This window comes from Taudactylus pleione, unplaced genomic scaffold (genome assembly GCF_031769625.1).
Source record: "Taudactylus pleione unplaced genomic scaffold, aTauple2 ptg000610l, whole genome shotgun sequence".
In the NCBI taxonomy this organism is placed as follows: Eukaryota; Metazoa; Chordata; class Amphibia; order Anura; family Myobatrachidae; genus Taudactylus; species Taudactylus pleione.
The window spans coordinates 1,034,896-1,055,608 of NW_028285012.1; the positions used below are offsets into that span (position 1 = coordinate 1,034,896).

The 20,713-nt window shown below is 43.4% G+C and overlaps 1 protein-coding gene across 1 annotated transcript in view; it reads left to right on the forward strand.

The window, feature by feature from the left end:
- SPAG6 (sperm associated antigen 6) overlaps positions 1 to 20,713 on the forward strand; it is a 182,593-nt gene that overhangs the window by 3,721 nt on the left and 158,159 nt on the right. Inside the window, exon 2 of the mRNA XM_088454203.1 lies at positions 802 to 897. Within this exon, the coding sequence (XP_088310329.1) occupies positions 802 to 897 (96 nt within the window). The remainder of the gene's footprint in view (positions 1 to 801; positions 898 to 20,713) is intronic.

The following is a 20,713-nucleotide window of genomic DNA, read 5'->3' on the forward strand; positions in this document are numbered from 1 at the left end:
GTCACCAGTGAGGAGATAGGGGCCATGCCCTACATTAATAGGTTACATACCCATGATTTGCTGAGTGATTGCAACAATGGACTCTCTATATGGTCAGCCATGGCCTGCCCACCAGAGATGGCACGTTTATGCTACATTATATTTCTCTGTATTGAGCAGGAAAAAAGTTATATTCAAAGGAGGCAGGGCAGGCAGTTCACGGTGGGCCCCCTCATCCATCCAGACCCCTTACTCCTCTTGTACCTCCCCTGATGGTGGTCCTGGTCATGCACATAAGTGAAGGGTCACTCCTTGACGTTTGTAATCTAGTGAACAGGTGAATAGGAAAGATTCAGAAATCATTAGTAATTATAGATGTGCAACAGACTGTCAAAAAATTTTTATTTTAATATATTTCTATTTAAAGAGAAGCTATAGGGGAGTCAATTCATAGTGATGTGCTGCCGGAATATTACCGCGATAGCTGGCAGCGCACATTAACATCTTCACAAGTTTTTCCCTTGCTCATTTACGGGGGTGCGAGTTATTGTTCATCGCTGTGAAGCTAATTCCCCCTTAAGTCCTACAACACTATTGGTGGCTATTTCTAAAAACATTTAATTTCTTATTACAACAAAAATAGAATAATTTTCTCATAAATATTCTATAACTTTGGCAAATTCAAAACTGTGGGCCTTATTGCCCTGGAAGAAAACCATGGGGGAATTTCCATTTGTCTTAAATTTAATTGTAATAAAACATTAATTTTCCCCATAAGATGATGATTATCTTGATCTTGTAATTCCTGTCTCCTATGTTTAGTTTTCGAGCAGTATCAGAGAGCACGGACTCAGTTTGTGCAGACCGTGGCTGAGCTCGCCACTCGACCACAGAACATCGAAACTCTACAGAATGCAGGTAACTCTCGTCATATAGCTTCATGCATGAGTTCTAAGCATTTGTATTAACAGCTCTAGAAGAATAATGTTTGATTGCTCAGTACATAGTAAATTATTGTTTGGGACTCTGTTTCAACATATTGGCAAAGAATGCAGAACACAAACAAAAAGTTCAGCAATGTGATTAATTTTATCTTTTTGTCTAAGGGCCTGATACAGAGTGCACTGCTGATCACAGATTCACGATTATCGGGAATCTGCACATGCACGCAGGACCCATTCTGCGAAATCGCACGCAGACCCCCCTATGCCTCCGTTTGATTGATATAGTTTTATGGGAGTGGCAAGGCCAGGATCTGCGTCCATGAACACAGACTTCCTGGCCTCGGAGGCTGACCAGACCCGGCCAGGCTGCTATAAGCTTTCAGCTACGGCAGCCTGACCAAAAGGACAGCCATCGCGACCAATGGTCGAGATGGTGACCTCGGCCACAGCGCTGGAATCGCAGATGCAGCAAGGAGGTGTCAGATATTGCTGAGTCAGGCCCTTAAAGCGTATGGAAATGGCATAATGGATTTGTTACATAGATATGTAATATTGAGAGAAGATACAAGTCAATCAAGTTCAGTCCCGGATAAAATCATGACGATTTGATCTTGAAAAGGTAGAAAAAAAAACTCTAGACCCATCTGTCAATTTTAACCTGTATGAGTTATGGAAAGGATTCTTACCCCTATGTCTAGCAACACTCTGCTTCCTGTCCCTCAGTCAATATATAAATATTTTTCCCCTTCGCTCCATTCATTTTATTTTATGTAGCAATTGGTTACGTGGAACTATATTAAATGCTTTTCACATCAATAGCATTCCAAAGAACCAGTTTCCTTTCTCTTAAACTGATCAGATTAGTACATGACAAGTCCCTTAAAAAACTTAATGACTTTCTGTTATTTTTATGGACGCTGCATATTAAAATGCCTCAGATATTCTGCCCAATGCTGATGTAAGGTTCCCTAGTTTGTGTCTGAGTACAGCTTCTTCTTCAGCATGTGGGGATGCCATAGGTCAGTAGTGTCCAACCTGCGGCCCTCTAAAGGTGCCCACACACTAGGCGTTCAGGTCACGATCCGATATAGTGTCCGATTTCTCCCCCTGCAGTCGTTGGCACGATTGGTGTTAAAAACAATCCAAATTGACCCACGATCTATCGTGCATCTTAAACTATTCCAGTGCATCGTGACTGAGATTTTCAGATCTTGCCTGCAGCAGGCAAGATCTGAAGATGCGATGTACGCGCATCGGCATCTTGATCGTGAGTGGACACTCACGATTAGGACATATTTTACACGATCTGTCGCCCTGATGCGTCGGAATCGGGCTGATCGTGTAAAATATTGCCTAGTGTCTGGGCACCTTAACTGTTGTGACGCTATACATCCCAGCATGCCCTGCCACAGTTTTAGCATTCCCTAATAGCAAAACCGTGGCAGGGCATGCAGGGATATTTAGTTCCGCAACAGCTGGAGTGCCCCCGTTGAACTCCCCAGCCATAGGTAAAGGTGTACAATCATTGTCATTAGGGGAGATCTACTAAAGATTGACTTTAATTTAATTTTATAAATATTTTTTTTCACAGCAAAAATAACAGTTTTTTGCTGTATGTGTGAAATTGGTATTATTCAAAAGTATTTTGTTGCTATTTAAATGTATATGTAGAAGACTTCAACCCCGAAAGGCTGTGCATTTGCAAATCGTAAAGCTCACTGGATCAGAGCTTACCAATTGCAATTGGTAGCTAATGGTTAGCTGCCAAGAGAAGCTCCAAAAAGCTAATCCTTTTAGAGCTTGATAAATTGTAATCTCGCCATTCCTGTAGAGGGAATGGGTATGTAATGCCGGCTGTCGGGATGTCTCCTGTCAAAATACCGACAGCGACATCCCGATGGTTTTTATCCTGACAGGGGTCGGGTAAGTATACTTGCCCTTCTCACTTTAACCCTCCCTTTTTGTAGCCTAACCCTAACTCTCCGCGTTAGTGCCTAAACCTAACCCTCCCCCCTTCGTGCCTAAACCTAACCCCCACCCCCAGTGGTGCCTAACTCTAACCCTCCTCCCCTAGGAGTGCCTAACCTAACCCATACCCTAACGCTAATCCTGCTATGCTGCCTAAACATAACACCCCCCCCCTCGTGGCGAACACTAACGGCACCCCGGCTTACCTTCGTAGGGGCTGTCGTCCTCCTGGATTCCGGCGTCGGGATTCAGATAGGCGTCGGTATTTCAACACCTATCCAAAGTCCCTTGTCGGAGACGATGGTAAACATCGGACAAATGCACAAAGTTATGAGTAAGGAAACTCAACCAGGGCAGTGGGCCAAGTGGTGAGAGCTTAAATTTTAAATGACATATAAATAAAGGATAATAATAATAATTAATGAAAATAATAATAATTGTTCACTCCAAGTGCAGGAAAGGAGACTCGAGACAGCATTTGTTAAATACCAAGTGTGGCCTAGTGTTACATGAGTAAGTTAGCATAGAGAAGAAGCAGGTATGTGAGCCACACTGCATGAGAATGTCAGTTCTGAAGCCAAGTGTAACTGTTGCTAAGTAAGTAGGTGAGCAGTGCTGGAGAGTAAAGTTTGGAAATGTAAATAAATGTCATCTTGTTTATTTCCATAACTATGAGGGATTGTCAGGTGCCTTTTATTTCAACGGGTACAGGCCCCCATACATCAGCGACTGATTGCTGCAATCCCCAGATGCTGGGTCGGAGGATCAGTGAAAGCCAACATGTTGAATTTCACAGATATGCCTATCACTATCAAATTTGTGAAATTTAACATGGTGGATGTTACTGATCCTCCGACAGATCGCGGATCATTGATGGCCACCGGTCGGCATTTCCGATTGCAGGATCGTGCAATCCGTTGTTATATGTATGGGGGCCTTAACTGAGTAATGCTAGCCTTTCTACACCTGCACTAAATGAATGTGTTAAAACATTTGAATGCAAAGTCCCCTGTTTGCTGAAATGCCCACAAGGACTTGAGATAAGACAGACTGAGCCGGAACCCGGCAGACCCAAGTGCACTCTAAAGGTAGGTGCTGAGGAGGAATGCACTTTACACCATCCACTGGGATGTGAAAAAACTGAAAGCTAAATGCGCTTGCCTTCCACAAAGTCTTATACATCACTTTTGCTTTTGTTGGTCATCAACTATTATGTCACAAACTGCAAATACCCCACACTAATAACTGTGCGTTTGTTTTGCTAGTACAGCCATGGCCAAAAGTTTTGAGAATGACACAAGTATTGGTTTTCACAAAGTCTGCTGCTTCAGGTTTTATGATGACAATTTGCATATACTTCAGAATGTCATGAAGAGTGATCAGATGAATTGAAATCAATTGCAAAGTCCCTCTTTGCCATGACAATGAACTTAATCCCAAAAACAAAATGTCCACTGCATTTCAGCCCTGCCACAAAAGGACCAGCTGACATCATGTCAGTGATTCTCTCGTTGATACAGGTGGGAGTGTTGACTAAGACAAGGCTGGAGATCACTCTGTCATGCTGATTGAGTTAGAATAACATCCTGGAAGCTTTAAAAGGAGGGTGGAGCTTGAAATCATTGTTCTTCCTCTGTTAACCATGGTTACCTGCAAGGAAACTCGTGCAGTCATCATTGCTTTGCACAAAAAGGGCTTCACAGGCAAGGACATTGCTGCTAGTAAGATTGCCCCTAAATCAACCATTTATTGGATCATCAAGAACTTCAATGGAGAGAGGTTCAATAGTTGTGAAGAAGGCTTCATGGTGCCCAAGAACGTGCAGCAAGTGCCAGGACCGTCTCCTAAAGTTGATTCACCTGCGGGCACCACCAGTGCAGAGCTTGCTCAGGAATGGCAGTAGGCAGGTGTGAGTGCATCTTCACACACAGTGAAGCAAAGACTTTTGGAGGATTGCCTGGTGTCAAGAAGGGCAGCAAAGGAGCCACTTCTCTCCAGGAAAAATATCAGGGACAGACTGATATTCGGCAAAAGGTACAGGGATTGGAGTGCTGAGGACTGGGGTAAAGTTATTTTCTCTGATAAATCCCCTTTCAGATTGTTTGGGTCATCTGGAAAAATGCTTGTCCGGAGAAGGAAAGGTGAGCGCTTTCCTTCTCCGGACGTCGTGAGCCCACCCCCTTGGCTGAGAAGCAACCCTGCAAATGAATGGTCTCAGAATGCTTTACCGTTGGTATGACACCATCAGTCCTGTATCATACCAACGGTAAAGCATCCTGAGACCATTCATTTGTGGGGTTGCTTCTCAGCCAAGGGGGTGGGCTCACTCACAATTTTACCTAAGAACACAGCCATGAATAAAGAATGGTACCAAAACATCCTACAAGAGCAACTTCTCCCAACCATCCAAGAATAGTTTGGTGACGAACAATGCCTTTTCCAGCATGATAGTTATCACTTTTGCCTTATGGCAAGGTGCTCCAAGTGGCTCTGGGAACAAAACATCGAAAGTTTGGATCCATGGCCAGGAAACTCCCCAGACCTTAATCCTTAAATGATTAATCCTCAAGAGGCGGGTGGACAAACAATAATCCACAGATTCGGACACACTCCAAGCATTTATTAGGCAAGAATGGGCGGCCATCAATCAGTATGCGGCCCAGAAGTTGATTGACAGCATGCCAAGGCGATTTGCATAGGTCTTGGAAAAAGAAGGGTCAACACTGCAAATATTGACTCTTTGCATAAACTTAATGTAATTGTCAATAAAAGCCTTTGACACTGAAGTAGCAAACTTTGTGAAAACCAATACTTGTGTAATTCTCAAAACTTTTGGCCATGGCTGTAGTACGTAACTCCGTTTGCAGATTTTACGTGAAAGAAAAACGCAGAAGACAGCTGTATAAATGGAGCATTTTAGGCTTCTCCTTTATGAAGGAGCAATAATGGGCAGCTAGTCAGGTACATATAACTGATTTCTCGTTCAGTAACCATTTCTTATGTGCAGAAAATGAGCAGATACCAGCTAACTCTGTCAGCAAGTTCCACTTCTGTCACTGAGAACAGGAAGTATTGGGCTGAGGGGCACAAATACTGGATGCATACTTGCTACTTTTGAAAACGCGTATCAGGGAGATTGTGTAAGCAACACCTATGAGCGCGGTGGTAAAGTGGACTGTACAGCTACATCTGAGAGGCATGTCATAAAATTGATTTGCATTCAGATAGTAAGATCTACTTATTGATGAAAACACAGATACTTTTCAGAAAATGCATGTAGCCATAGGGATCATTGTGCCTTATAACCAATGCAGGGAAATTATACTAATGGTCCCATTTGAATGTGTACATATCTCTGTTTTTGTTTTACATAACAGTTACATAATGGGGTAAGGTGCAATCAGGGAGATTACTAGACTCTCCAGGGAGTCAGGGAGATTGATGCTATTTCAGGGAGTTTCCCTGACAATCAGGGAGAGTTGGCAAATATGCAGTTATGTAATTTTCACCTTCTTCGCGTTAATGGGATCATCATGATATAGCAGAATTGCATAAATCCATGGATTCATTCTGACAGGTGGCATGAATAATTGAACCACATATTTGGTGCCTTGCTATAACTAAAGCAATGTTTGCATATCACAGAATATCCGAAAATGATTATCAATAGTATTCAGCACTTTGTGGCTGCAATATCCATCTGAGGGCTTTTTCTGCATAATAATGTTTAATTCCACAAGGCTAGAAATGTTCTGGAATGGTCCTAAGAACACAATAGTGAATTCAGCTTAATGCAGTGGTCATCCCAGTCACAGATCTCGCTGATTTCATTATCTGTGGTGGGAAGAAAGCAGCTATTAGAAGTAAGGATACACAATTATGGGACACATTGAAGTAGACATGAGCCAGCGTTCCTGTGTTACCCTTTTACCCCTCATTTCATTCAGGCTCTTCTAAGGGCAATTGGGAGAATAACTTGCTGTTAGGAAGATGTACCTAATAAAGGGACAGCTCAGTAAATGTGGGATCCTTTAGTTCGGCAAACCTTTTTTTTTTTTTTTTTGAATCATTGAAAGGATTGACAAGTGATACCCATTGATTTCATTGGGGAGACCTTGGGCCTGATTCAGAGGTGCATGTAGTGTCGATGCCGCATGCAAGAGGCCAATGTTTTCAGTTGACTCATGCGTCCGAGTCGCACTACACGCATGCTTCCCAATGGCTACCGATCCAAGCTGCAGAACGAATTTTGAAGCAAAAGCTGGAGATTTCAGAGGGCGTACCTGAAGGTAACGGGTTGTTAGCCAGACGCGGGTGTGTCGCAGTCAGCGCCTGTGTCCAAAGACGCAGGTACACTGACAGTAGTGGCCATGTTCAGACCGAGATTCTGCACCTCCATAGGGTTGAGGCAATCTCCGATGGTGCGTCTTAACTGATTAGTGCCTCAGAGGGTGGGCGTCGTACTTTGGCATTAGCGTAAAGACTCAGTAGAAGTAGTAGTGGCAAAAAACGCACTGCGTCCACCACTGGTCAGGCCCCTTGTCAGGTGATCAGGCCTTCACCTTAATATTTTATGTTATCCAACATAAATCCAGTTTACACATTCCAATTTTGGTTTTAGTGTTTTTACTATATTTTTTTTATCACTGTGTGTGTGTGTGTGTGTGTGTGTGTGTGTGTGTGTGCAGGGTACTACTGTGCCCTGTGCCGGCCACCACTGCCCTCCACCTTAAGAACATGTGATATCATGATGCAGAACCAGCCCTAGGCAAGAGTTTGGGTGGTACCCCCATGGGATCCTGAAAAGGGGTGTGGTCTCAAAGGGGCGTGGTCTGACTGTGCTGTGGCCCCTTTCCCCATTGTGCTGTGCTCTCTGCACCCATCACCCAACACAGCACCCCTTACTCAGCAGCCCTCTCCCAGCACAGCACTCATAATCCAACACAGCACCCATCACCTTGGCCCTCGCCCAGGACAGTAACCCACCCTCTCCCAGCCCAGCACGGTGTCAGCACCCCTCACCTGATCCAGCACTCCTATCCCAGCACAGCACGATAGCATCCCTCACCTGACCCAGCACCGCTATCCCAGCACAGCATCCCCCTCTCCCAGCACAACACTTCAGCACCCACCCTCGCCCAGCACTACTATCCTAGCAGAGCATCCCTCTCCCAGCAGTGAGGACCACAGAACCCCATCCTCCCAGTTCCAGACTTACTTTACTTGACACCCGATCCAAGGTACCTGCTTTTCTTGGCTCAGGCTGGCAGGCCATGTTCGATGCATGCCGCCCCAGCGTTAACCACTAGCCACCATCCAGGTGCCCTGCAAACTGCAGCTGCCCGCTCACTGTTTGCTGCTGCTGGAGCTATCAGATGAGCTCTGTTTGTGGTCGCTGTGCAGCGGGAATACCAGCTGCCCTCTGGCAGCAGGTGCCCCAGCCATGCCTACACCAAACCTCCATCAGCCCTATGCGGGCTTGGATACCCCTAGGCATTTGCTTAGTTTGCCTATTCCTAGATGGCTCTGTCATGATGTCACGAAGAGGGAACACTGCATGCAAAGGCTTCAACATAGGAATGGATCACGTGTTAGTTAAGCATATAAGGTCCCAACATGGCCATGTTCATGTAGAGCAATGAAGGATTATTATCTTTAGCATGGTAGCAAGTGGAGACCACTGGCTTTAAAAGTAGGTGATTATTAGGGCATTCTTATCTGGAGCTCCAATGACCAAGACGGCTCAACCTGCTGTTGATCAGGTTGGTAAAATATGTGCCAAGTGGCAACTCTACTTATGGAAGTAAAGAGTTTAAAGCTCTGCAAAGTGTTTTCAATTCCAAAAACAGCAAAGTGATTATAGGCCTTTTTGTAATATGTCTTCCACTTGATTACCATTAAAGCAGTTACTGCTCTGTAAACTTGGTTTATAGCCATCAAATCACTGCAAGTCAATCATAGTAACGTCTAAGTCCAGAGTCTGATTTAAACACCTTTCGCATGAGTGAGGTAACATAATTGTCTTGGAGAATAGATAAGACCTGTCCTTAGTGAATTATTAATTTGCAGTACAAATGCATGTGTTTGGAAATACAACCAATAAAGGTCTGCCCTATTTATTACTTATAGAAAAATAAAAATCAGATGGCATTCCTGGAATGTTATCCACACCACAGCTGCCGAGCTACTGTTATGTGGAAAATGTTACTGGGGCACCATCTAATTGTGTTCTTATTATCAGTCATTTATATAGCGCACACATATTCTGCAGCACTTTACAGAGAATATTTGTCCATACACATCAGTCCCTGCCCCAGTGGAGCTTACACTCTATGGCCCTGATTCAGAGCCGGACGCTCTGACCAGAGCGCTCGCTCTGAATCAGGGCCCACCTCCATTAATATGGAGCGTCCTCCTGTACGCTCGTATAGCTGTGGGTCACCACCCACAGCATATACGAGCGTGCAAAATGATGGTCGCGATGGTCTTGACCATCGCGACCATCGGAACTGCGAGTAAAAGCCTGCGGTTGGGTTTCTCAACCGCAAGGCCAGGAGTGATTTTGGCTCTATCAGAGCCAAAATCACTCTCACTGACATCACTAGTGATGTCAGTGGGTCCGGCTTCAGACGGTAGGCGTTCCCTTGGGAACGCCTCCGTCTGGCAGGCACGCCCACCAAAGGGGGCGTGCTGTCAGTCACCATCGACAGCATGCCCCCTTTGATGAGACACTCCGAGCGAAGGAAAGTCCTTCGCTCGTCGGGTCTCGCGCATGCGCACGACGGAGCTCCCTCCGTCGTGCGCATGCGCTGTGGGGAACATCGACCCACTTGCGAGCGTACTGCCGCTCGCGAGTGGGTCTGAATGACCCGCTATATTCCTTACCACATGTATACGAATACACACCAGGGTTTTTTTTATTTTGGTGGGGAGACAATTAACCTACCAGTGTATTTGTTTTTCTTTATTACTGTGGTAATATTGGTTTTGGAAATTGTTGGTTTAAGGGTAAGTGGCTAAAATACTTTCAAGCTTATTCTTCTCATGCTTGATTCTGGAGATGTGTACAAATGGGTAAATATTCAGGCAATAGCTAGGGGAAAAGTTTGATTTATTATCTTTACATAGAACTCTTGGGGCTATATTTACTAAAGTGGGTTTTTAGAAATGGAGATGTTGCCCATAGCAACCAATCAAATTCTAGCTATTTTCTAGAAAGTGCTAGATAAATGTTTAGTAGAATCTGATTGGTTGCTATGGGCAACATCTCCACTTCTAAAAACCTGCACTTTACTAAATATACTCCCCGGACTTGTGTCTATTGTACCCGGTGGGGGACATCGATTAAAATAGTGCCGATATGAGCCAGACCAACTTTTACATCATCTTCATAATAATAATAATAATAATTGGTAATATCCTTGGCCAAATAAAACGTAATCTTATGTGAAGATCTTTATGTTGGTCTGGACAGTGTGTCATTTGGGCAATGCCCATTAGTTGGGTGTATAAAAGCATCAGAAACCATTTTGCTCTTTCTTTTTCTGTTTGGTCACCATGAAAGCCGTTTTAGAGGTATGCAATTAATACAATACACTTGCCAGGTAAGGAAACCTATACTTTTTACGAATGTCATAAGATCCCTTTTTGTTCATTTAATTTAAATCTATACAGTTAGTATAGTTTATAATCTTGATCTTGTTCTGTTTATTCATAGCTGTATCATCTTTAACAGCTTGCGATAAAAGGACTATAACATCTGGTGAAGTTACACAGCCGACTGGTTGCTGTTATACTGAAGCACATAATCACATCCCACTATCTTGTGTTTACATAATTATTTACTAATGTATTTGGTGCAGGAATAATATCTGGTCATCTTGCTACCTCTGTACAGTAGTAAGAGTCCCTCTTCTGACTCCCCTATTTGTGTCTCTGTGAATTGCAAGCTCTTTACTACAATCAGTCATTGTGACTTTAGCTTTTCTGCATTCTGCGCGTTCTGGCAGCTCTATGTAAAAATAAAGTAATTTTCTCCCAATCTCAGGGGGAGCGTATTAATGCAAAATAAATCAATTCCAAAGTCAACAGTTTGGCTCAAGACTAGACACCTTTTTCCTTATGAAATGTGTTTTTTTTTTCCAAGCTTATTTACCAGCTGAATGATCTGTAAATAAGCAATGTGACATGACAGTGAGTCGTGTACTGTAATAACTGCATGTCCCTAGTGGATTGAGAAATACAATGCAAGCCTGATTATCTTCATTCACCTTGGGGAATAGAGGTCTTCGTGTCAGCATGGGGAGAGCTATATGTCTGTTTTAATGCAGTAAAATCAGCAGGGAAGCAACAGACAAAGAGTACCGGGTGTTTTTAGGCTGCGCTGGAGTTTCATACATGATTACTTTATTTGAAAGAGAGGCATATTTTATATGCCCCTGAATGCTAAACCTAAGACGAGAAACTCCTAGTCAGACAAGGGATCCACAGCGAGAATTTGCAGCCTTCATGACACAGGCAATAAAGCAGATCAGCTTGTGTTCTGGGAGTGTCATCACAAGTGTTTTAGGGATTGTCTTGCAAGAAGAGCGACTCTCAGTCTTTTTGGCAATGTGACTCGGATGCCACGTTTCATTTTCCCCCAAAGCATCAATGTTATAATAGCAAAATTAAATAAAATATTCCATAATCTGTGCATTTTAAACTACATTTTCTGTTTCAGCAAATATCAAAATATTTGACGACCTCTATAGTAAATATAGAATTATATCCCAACTAACATGCAAACCAGCTACAGGAGGTCCTATTATGGATAATAATTAAATAGCCTGTATATACTCCTTTTTTATTATTATTATTTCTTCACCAGCCGAGATTGTGAGATAGGGTCTTGTCATGAGAACAGAGGCTGAGGACCACAAATTATAAGGAAGAAGTCTGTATTATGCCCTGAAAAAAACAATTTGGCATCTATGGTATGAGGACAGACTGGTTTTCAGAAATGGAAATATTATACTTTTTATTATTATTAATAATATTATATATTTTTTGGTTTAGTTATTTCAGAATCAACCAATAATAACAATTATTATTATTAATAATAATATTATAAAAAAAAAAATCAGATTTTTTTTATTTGCATTTATAAATAAGAGTGGAGACCTCTGTAATGGTCAGTATCCTTTCCTAAAATGAAATACCTTTAATAAACTCCAATACTTCTGTGACTACATAGTATGGCAGAATGCCAAGCGCTGCTTATTACATGAAAGGAAATATCCACCTGTTGTGAATTTTTCTCTTTTAATTGTATTAATTGTCCCTTTCGTTCTATTAAATATAACAGAAATCCCTGGCAAACTTATTTTTATTGGTTAGACACACCTTCCATCTGTATATGTAATGGTACCTGTATATGACATATTTTGTCTGTGTGATATACAACAGTTCTCTGTATGTATCCTGCCACATCATTTAGTCGACTGCAGCGGTTTATCTATTCCCAGTGCAAATAGCATTATGCACCACGGATTCAAAACCACTGATGTTGACAGATGAGAATGGCAATAGGAACATTGGGGGCCAGAGAAAACTGCATATGATCAACAATCCTCTGACTAGGAGACTCTTCACCAATATAATAAATGAGGCTGGAACTTATACTGGCAAAATTGTATATGTTTGGTCCTATTAAAGTTAATTAAGTTTGAACATAAAGCCCACCAAAGGACATATTCTTTCTTGGAGTTGAAGACTCCTGTTCAGGACACCTATTGCATTATGGGCAGCACAGACGGTGTAATGGTTAGCATCACTGCCTCACAGCGCTGAGGTCGTGGGTTTGATTCCAACCATGACCCTAACTGTGTAGTGTTTGCATATACTCTCTGTGCTTGCGTGGGTTTCCTCCTGGTGCTCCGGTTTCTTTCCACACTCCAAAAATATACTGGTAGGTTAATTGGCTCCCAACAAAAAAATTAAGCCTAGTGTGGTAGGGAACTTACATTGTAAGCTCTACTGGGGCAGGGATGGATGTTAATGGGCAAATATTCTCTGGAAAGCACTGCAGATTATGGGGGTCATTCAGACCCACTCGCGAGCGGCAGTACGCTCGCAAGTGGGTCGATGGTCCCCACTGCGCATGCGCATGACGGAGGGAGCTCCGTCGTGCGCATGCGCGAGACCCGGCGAGCGAAGGACTTTCCATTGCTCCGGGTCTCGCACCAAAGGGGGCGTGCTGTCGATCTTGATTGGGAACGCCTACCGTCTGAAGCCGGCCCCACTGACATCACTAGTGATCACTAGTGATCACTAGTGATGTCAGTGGGGCCTGATTTTGGTAGATAGAGCCAAAATCACTCCTGGCCTTGCGGTTGAGAAACCCGACCACAGGGTTTCACTCGCAAGTCCGATGGTCAAGACCATTGCGACCATCTTGTTGCACGCTCGTATATGCTGTGGGTGGTGACCCACAGCTATACGAGCGTCCAGGAGGACGCTCCATATTAATGGAGGAGGGCCCTGATTCAGAGCGAGCGCTCTGGTCAGAGCGTCCGGCTCTGAATCAGGGCCTATGTGTGCACTATATAAATAACTGGTAAAAAATAAATAATTGCTGCCAGGGGACTTGATAGCAGAGATATGACTTTGAAGGCATTGTTTAGCATCAATCTAGCACCAAGGGGTCTAATTATTAAAGTGGAAATAATGGGGAATCAGAAGTTTCTACGGAATATGCTGCGCTATATGAGAAACTGTTAATAAATAAATACATGATTAAAGTATCCTTTTGATCAGAGATATTCACTGTGCTAAGGAAACTGAACCTGCAGTCCCCATTCTCAATGGTGACCATGATCCAGCTAAGTTTTTAACAAGCTCCGAATGGCTTAACTTTTCAAAGCTGGGCCCCTATAATGTCCTCTTAGAATGTCGTTGGCTGCATCGCTGGTGAGAGATCTATTGACTTTTCCTCTGCAGCCTTGATGATTCACCCCCTCATCTGTATGTATACTGATGATCGTACTGTGCATGTGCAATCTTATGGCTTAATACCGAGATAAAATCATTCCTTATCTGCGGGAATAAATATACTTTTCAGATATCTACTGCTGCCAGTGATAAATATATTTTTGTCCATTATAATACCCCATATAACACCAGTTACAGAGTGCTAAACAGTGTATTTTTTAATATAAATAATTTCTCCTTATGCAGGTTCAGTGCTGAGATGCGCGCTACTCTCCCAGTCAGTCCTATTCCCTTGCTTATTGCACACACCTCCTAACCAGTATAATATTAATACACATAATACACTTGCAAGCCACTCCAGGCAGTGGTCTTACTTTTCCATGGATATCTATGTATGACCAGATGTACAGATGGCGGCTTAGCGTTATTTTCCAGTGACTTCTAGCTGCAGTTCTGCCATTTCATTTATGCTAACTAAAGGTGAATGATGGGAAAAGAACACAAAGTACTGCAATAAAACAGCATCTATATAATGTTTGTACTTATTTTTTCTAGCAACAGAGTTATTCAGCTTTTTTATGACAGCAGCATAGCAAAAAAGCATATTTTTGGGACTTTATAGAGTAGTCCTGTCCTGGTGGGAGTTTTTTTGTAGTTTACATCTGCAAACACAGAAATTGTGGACATTAAATCTTTGCAAGGGCAGCAAGGAACTGGACTATATACGTAGGTTGCTGAGCTGAATGCACAGATTGGGCTGCAGACATCTGTCTGCACTCCTTGTTTGATCTAGAACACATGCTACTAATAATTAGTAGTGGCTTTGAGTGCTGAAACCTCCAATTGCATCTTCTATTGCTGGGGCGGGTGGCAGCGCTGTGTGACTAGGCTGATGTTACTTTGGGTGCCACTTGTGAAGTCTTACATCTGGAGAATTATGTAATACACGTGAAGAATGATTTGTATACCTAACATTTAGTACTAGATCAGAAAAGTCTAGTACAGCGACAGCTGTTTTATAGGTGCAAGTATTCCATCATATACAGCAGCCATAGAAAGACTTAAGTATTTTTTTATTTTTATATTTTAAAATCTTTGAAGTCTGTCATTTCCAATACAGACAGACCTTGTGATGTTTGCATATCTGTTTATGCCACATTCAGAGTTGTACGCATCTTGGTCGCTTCTCACTTGCATCTGAATGGATGTTCTTGGATGGCCACGGGGCGGCAGCAGGGCGTTCGCATGTAGGATAAGCGTCCCATGGGCATGTAGAGTTGCGCGCTATTCAGAGGTGAGGACGTGCAGAGGCCCATCCGTCTTTTGTCAGATTCCCTTCTCCAATGAGAATGCTGGTGTAAATGCTCATGCATGCGGATGGCGGGGGCTGGTGCAGTTGCATAGGCTACAAGTGGATGTTCACATGGATTACTGGAAGCTGACGGAACTGCAACCACTTTACATGCGAGTAAGCAACATCGGGATTTAAGTAAGAAGGAGATTATCCATGCCACAGTCCTTATAGAAACCGGTATAAATGGTAATATTCAGTGAATATTTTTATACATACACCCTTCAGCCATAACATTAAAACGACCTGCCTAATATTGTGCCCTTGTGCCCCCAAAACGGCTGTAACCCGTTGAGACATGGACTCCGCAACAGATGTCATGTGGTATAGATTGTAAGCTTGCGAGAAGTGCCTTCCTACCTTGTCTGTCTGCTATTTCCCAGTTTTGCTGCATTACTGTTGTTTCCAATTGTGAAGCGCAACGGAATATGCTGCACTATACAGTGGCACCGGTATGGGGATGCAGGCCACACCAGGGTGCCACTCTCGGAAGGGATGACACCAAAATGCTAGCTCCTCAGTGACGGGAGCCGGGTGCTGCAGTGTGACATTCTCTTGCAGCACTCTGCTCCTGTCCCCTGTCCCAGAGGAGGTGCAGGCAGTAGTCTCCGGAGGGAGGGGGGGGGGGGGCAGCCCAGCATTTTGAGTGTGCACCAGGTGTCACCAGACCTGGTGACTCCTCTGGAACTATATAAGAAACTGTTAATAATAGTAATAATAATGATAATAATAAATAATTAATAATAATAATATGGCACCAATATGTTAGCAGCAGATCCTTTTAAGTCCTGTAAGTTGTGATCTTAGGCCTCAATGGCACAGATGTGTTTTTCCAGCACAACCCACAGATGCTCGATCAGATTGAGATCTGAGGAATTTGAAGGCCAAGACCTTGAACTCTTTGTCATGTTCCTGATACCGTTCCTGGACAATTATTGCAGTGTGGCAGAGCGCATTATCCTGCTTAAAGAGGCCACTGTCATTAGGGAATAGCGTTACCATGAAGGGGTGTACTTGGTCTGCAACAATGTTTAGGTAGGTGGTACGTAACATCCACATGTATGGCAGGACTCAAGGTTTCCCAGCAGAACATCACTTAGAGCAGGCTTGGACAACCTGTGGCTCTTCACCATTCAGCTGGTAAAGCATGTACAGGTTGAGTCTCCCATATCCAAAATGCTTGGGACCAGGGGGTATTTTGATTAACAGAATATTCCGTATTTTGAAATATTTGCATATTATAATGAAATATCTTGGGATTTGACCCAAATATACACACAGAATGCATTTGTGTTATATACACCTTATACACACAGCCTGCAGGTAATTTTATACAATATTTTCAATAATTTTGTGGCTCAAGCAAAATTTGTGTACGGAAGTGAAATTCATTTATGTTTCATATACACCTTATACACACAGCCTGAAGGTGATTTTATACTATATTTTTAATAATTTGTGCCTTAGAGACAGTTTGTGTACATTGAACCAACAAAAATCAAAGGTTGCATTATCTCAGTCATGCCAAAATAATTCCGTATTTCGGAATATTTGGATATGGGAGACTCAACCTGTAGTTTCACAACAGCTGGAGAGCCACAGGTTGGCCAGGGCTGGCTTAGAGCATCACACTGCCTCCACCACCTTCCCTTCTTCCCATAGTGCATCTCAAGTAAATGATGCGCGCACACGCAGCCGTCCAATGATGTAAAAGAAAACATGATTCATCAGACCAGGCCACCTTCTTCCATTGCTCCACGGTCCAGTTCTAGCACTCACTTGTAGGCGCTTTCAGCATTGGACAAGGGTCAGTATGGGCACTCTGACCGGTCTGCGGGTATTGCGCCCCATTTGCAGCAAGCTGCAATGCACTGTGTGTTTTTCCACCTTTCTTTCATAGCTAACTTTTTCAGCAATTTGTGCAACAGTATCTCTTTGTGGGATCAGAGCAGACTGGCTACGGTTCACCAGTTGTCCTTCCTTGGACCACTTTTGGTAGGTACTAACTAACCACTGCATGCCGGGAACACCCCACTAGATCTGCCGTTTTGGAGATACTCTGACCCAGTCGTCTAGCCATCACAATTTTAGCCCTTGTCAAAGTTGCTCAGATCCTTACACTTGCCCATTTTCCTGCTTCCAACGCATCAACTTCAAGAACTGACTGTTCACGTGCTGCCTAATATATCCCAGCCCTTGACAGGTCCCATTGTCACAAGATAATCAATGTTATTCACTTCACCTGTTAGTGGTTTTAATTTTATGGATGGTGTGGTGTACACTGGTGGCCAAAATTGCGAACACATTTTAAAATTTGAATGTTTTTCAACTTTGAATGCTTATAAAAACTGTTTCACTTCACGCAGTACAATGATTCATATATCAAATGAAAGGAAACTTAATGCTGAATTCAACACAATAAAGGTAAAATATTTGCATTACAAGGGAAGTTATGCTACTTTCAGTCAGACAAAGAAGCACAGATGAGTGAGATTCAAGAAGCGCATTGTATTAACAGCTACTACCAGCCAATCGGAATCTTCATTCTGAGGACCAATCAGCTGTCGTTATGAGCAGGTGCAAGGTCATGTTCCTAGGTGGGAAAGGTCAGTTTGGATGTTTCATTTTACAGAACAAAGTTGGTTACTGAAGTTCATTTACGGGTGGATGTTTGTGTGTATTGTTTAGTGCTATTGACGGTGTAAAAAATAAATACAACAATATCATCCAGGCAAAGTGGTGACTGGTCACCTAGGAAGAGATCCAGGATTGTGGTGTTATGTGAAAATGGCCTTTCGTATGCAGCAATTGCGAGAGAAGTTGGTGGGAATGTGACAATATCAGGAATATGAAAGTTTTTTGTTTACGCTATCAGGAAAAACAATCTATACAAAACAAAGAAGGAGAAGGCCGGAAAAAGTGCACAACAGCTGTTGATGATAGGAGAATAAAACTAATTTGCGTCAGGGATCGATGGAAGTCATCTGCGGCCATTAGCAGTGGCCTGAGTGCAACTAGTGTTTTTGTCAGTGCAAGAACGGTACCGAGAAGACTAACGGAGGTTGGCCTAAAAGGTAGAATTCCCCGAAAAAAGCCATTGCTGAATAAAAAGCAGCGGCAGAAATGAATACAGTGGGCAAAAGAACACATTGCATGGACAGAAGATCAGTGGAAACAAGTGATATGGAGTGATGAAACTAAGATATCGATATTTGGTAGTGATGGGAGAAAATATGTGAGTCGTCGCATCGGGAAGAGGTACATCCAGATTGCATTCAAGCGACAACAAATAATCCTACAAGTGTTATTATCTGGGAATGTATGACAGCAGATGCTGTAGGCCGCCTTTATGTCATAGATGGCAGACTGAACAGCAGAAAGTACATTGACACCATCCTACAACCAAAACTTTTACCTTCTATCAGGGATCTTTTCCCAGATAATGCCCCATTTTTTTTCCAGCAGGATTCCGCTCCCTGCCACACTGCACGGACATACAAAAAGGGGTTCACGGAGAATGACATGCAGGTGCTGGGATGGCCAGGAAACAGCCCAGACCTGAACCCCATAGAACATTTGTGGTTCCGTTTGAAAAAACTTGTACATCTGAGGCGTCCATCCAATAAAAGACAATTTAATTGAGGCTATAGTTGTCTCATGGCACCACATAATAAAGAAGGAAGAGCTCCAAACATTGGTTGGCTCAATATCACGTCGCTGTGCTGCTGTCTTGAAAGATAAAGGATACCCAACGAAATACTGATAGAACAGTAACATCATAAGTACACAGGGATTTTCACCCTAAGTGTTGATTTCACTGCATAACTTCCCTTGTAATGCAAATATTTGACCTCTGTTTATTTTGTTGAATTCAGCATAAAATTTCCTTTAATTTGATACACTTCATGCTGTGCAATGATTCATATAACAGTTTCAAAAAGGGTCTGCAATTTTGGCCGCCACTGTATATACTAATTAACAGATCTGCGGCTCTTTCCAGTCAACCCCCCCCCCTTCCTCCAGCTCCTATACTTACTCTCTGCGGCTGGTCCCCTTGTCCAAAGTCTGTCCTGTCTACCTTGCAGTGGGAGCCAATGGGACGCATGCCCAAACTTCCACTGCATGCGCATTTAGAAGACGGGGCATACCTTCTGATAAGTATAGAGCGAGGTTAGATAATACAGACATGTTCATTGTCTGTTTCCTTGCACAGGTGCTCTGAGGATCATTGCGAAACAATTTAGTGAGCAGGGGAATGCCAGGGGTATTGTAAGACAAAGAGCAGTGTCACTTTTAAAGATGGTTTTCCACTTTATGGTGAAATGTTATCTGGTAAACCATATATAGTGCTAGACACATGTAAATTGTAATTTAGCCTAGGCAAAACAAACAAAATATATATTCATTTACAAATAACTCCAGTTATAGGATGGCACTCCCAATACAAAATAGTAACAGTCCTGGTTGCCCTCTGTAAGCCTGCCCACACGTGGCGGCACATATACATACACAATCAGCGGCACTCCAGTATAAGAAGACACAAACGCAGGTATCATCAACGTTTCGATGTATTGTTCACATCGTCATCAGGATACAAAACATAGCAAAGTTACACTTACTTATACTTCATTTACAAATACATATGCACAAGTACATGACATCTCCTCTGTAAACTGACAAGAATGCGGAGTCCCAGAGGTGGTTTAGCAAATGAGGTGCCCCTCCTGCAGCGCCCCTTGCCCTTTACCTGGCTGTTGGTAGTGCAATGTTTTCATTGATGTCTTCTCGGATGAAGCGCTCTCAAAAACCTGATTTGTGTGAGAGCATGCTCAAAGTGTCGGACACACAAGGAACTTGCTGAATCCACTCAGTGGTGGTTCTAGAGGCGGGCTAACAGGGCCGTCGCCCGGACTGCCGGCCCCTAGAGGGCGCCACTGAGTCCCCAGGAGCAAAGAAGAAAAATCCCAGAAAAAAGAAAAACCCCCAGCGCCGGCCCCCTCCTGCTAGCCGCCGCAGGGAGGCTCCATTTGCTGGGCTCCCGCTGACATTTGTTATCAGCGGGCACCCGGCTCCCTCCCTGCAGCGGCAGCCGAAAGCCAGAGCTCACTCCTGAGCTCCGGCTCCCGCAGAGAGCACTATGGGAGGGAAGTCCTGACGTCTCTCCCATAGATCCGTGGTGGAGCCGCGGTTGGACTGGACGGCAGCGGACGCAGGAGCGGGGCTTAAGGTAAGCATTGTGTTTGTATTTTAATTACATTTTTTTTTTTTTTTCAGAAGCACCGGCACTGGGGGTATGGCTATAGGGGGGCATTACTACTGGGGACACGACTATAGGGGGGCATTACTACTGGGGACATGACTATAGGGGGGCATTACTACTGGGGACACGACTAATGGGGACATTACTACTGGAGGCACTTCTATAGGGAGGCATTACTATAGTGGGCATTACTACTGGAGGCACTACTAATAAGGGCATTACAACTGTGGGCAGAACTAT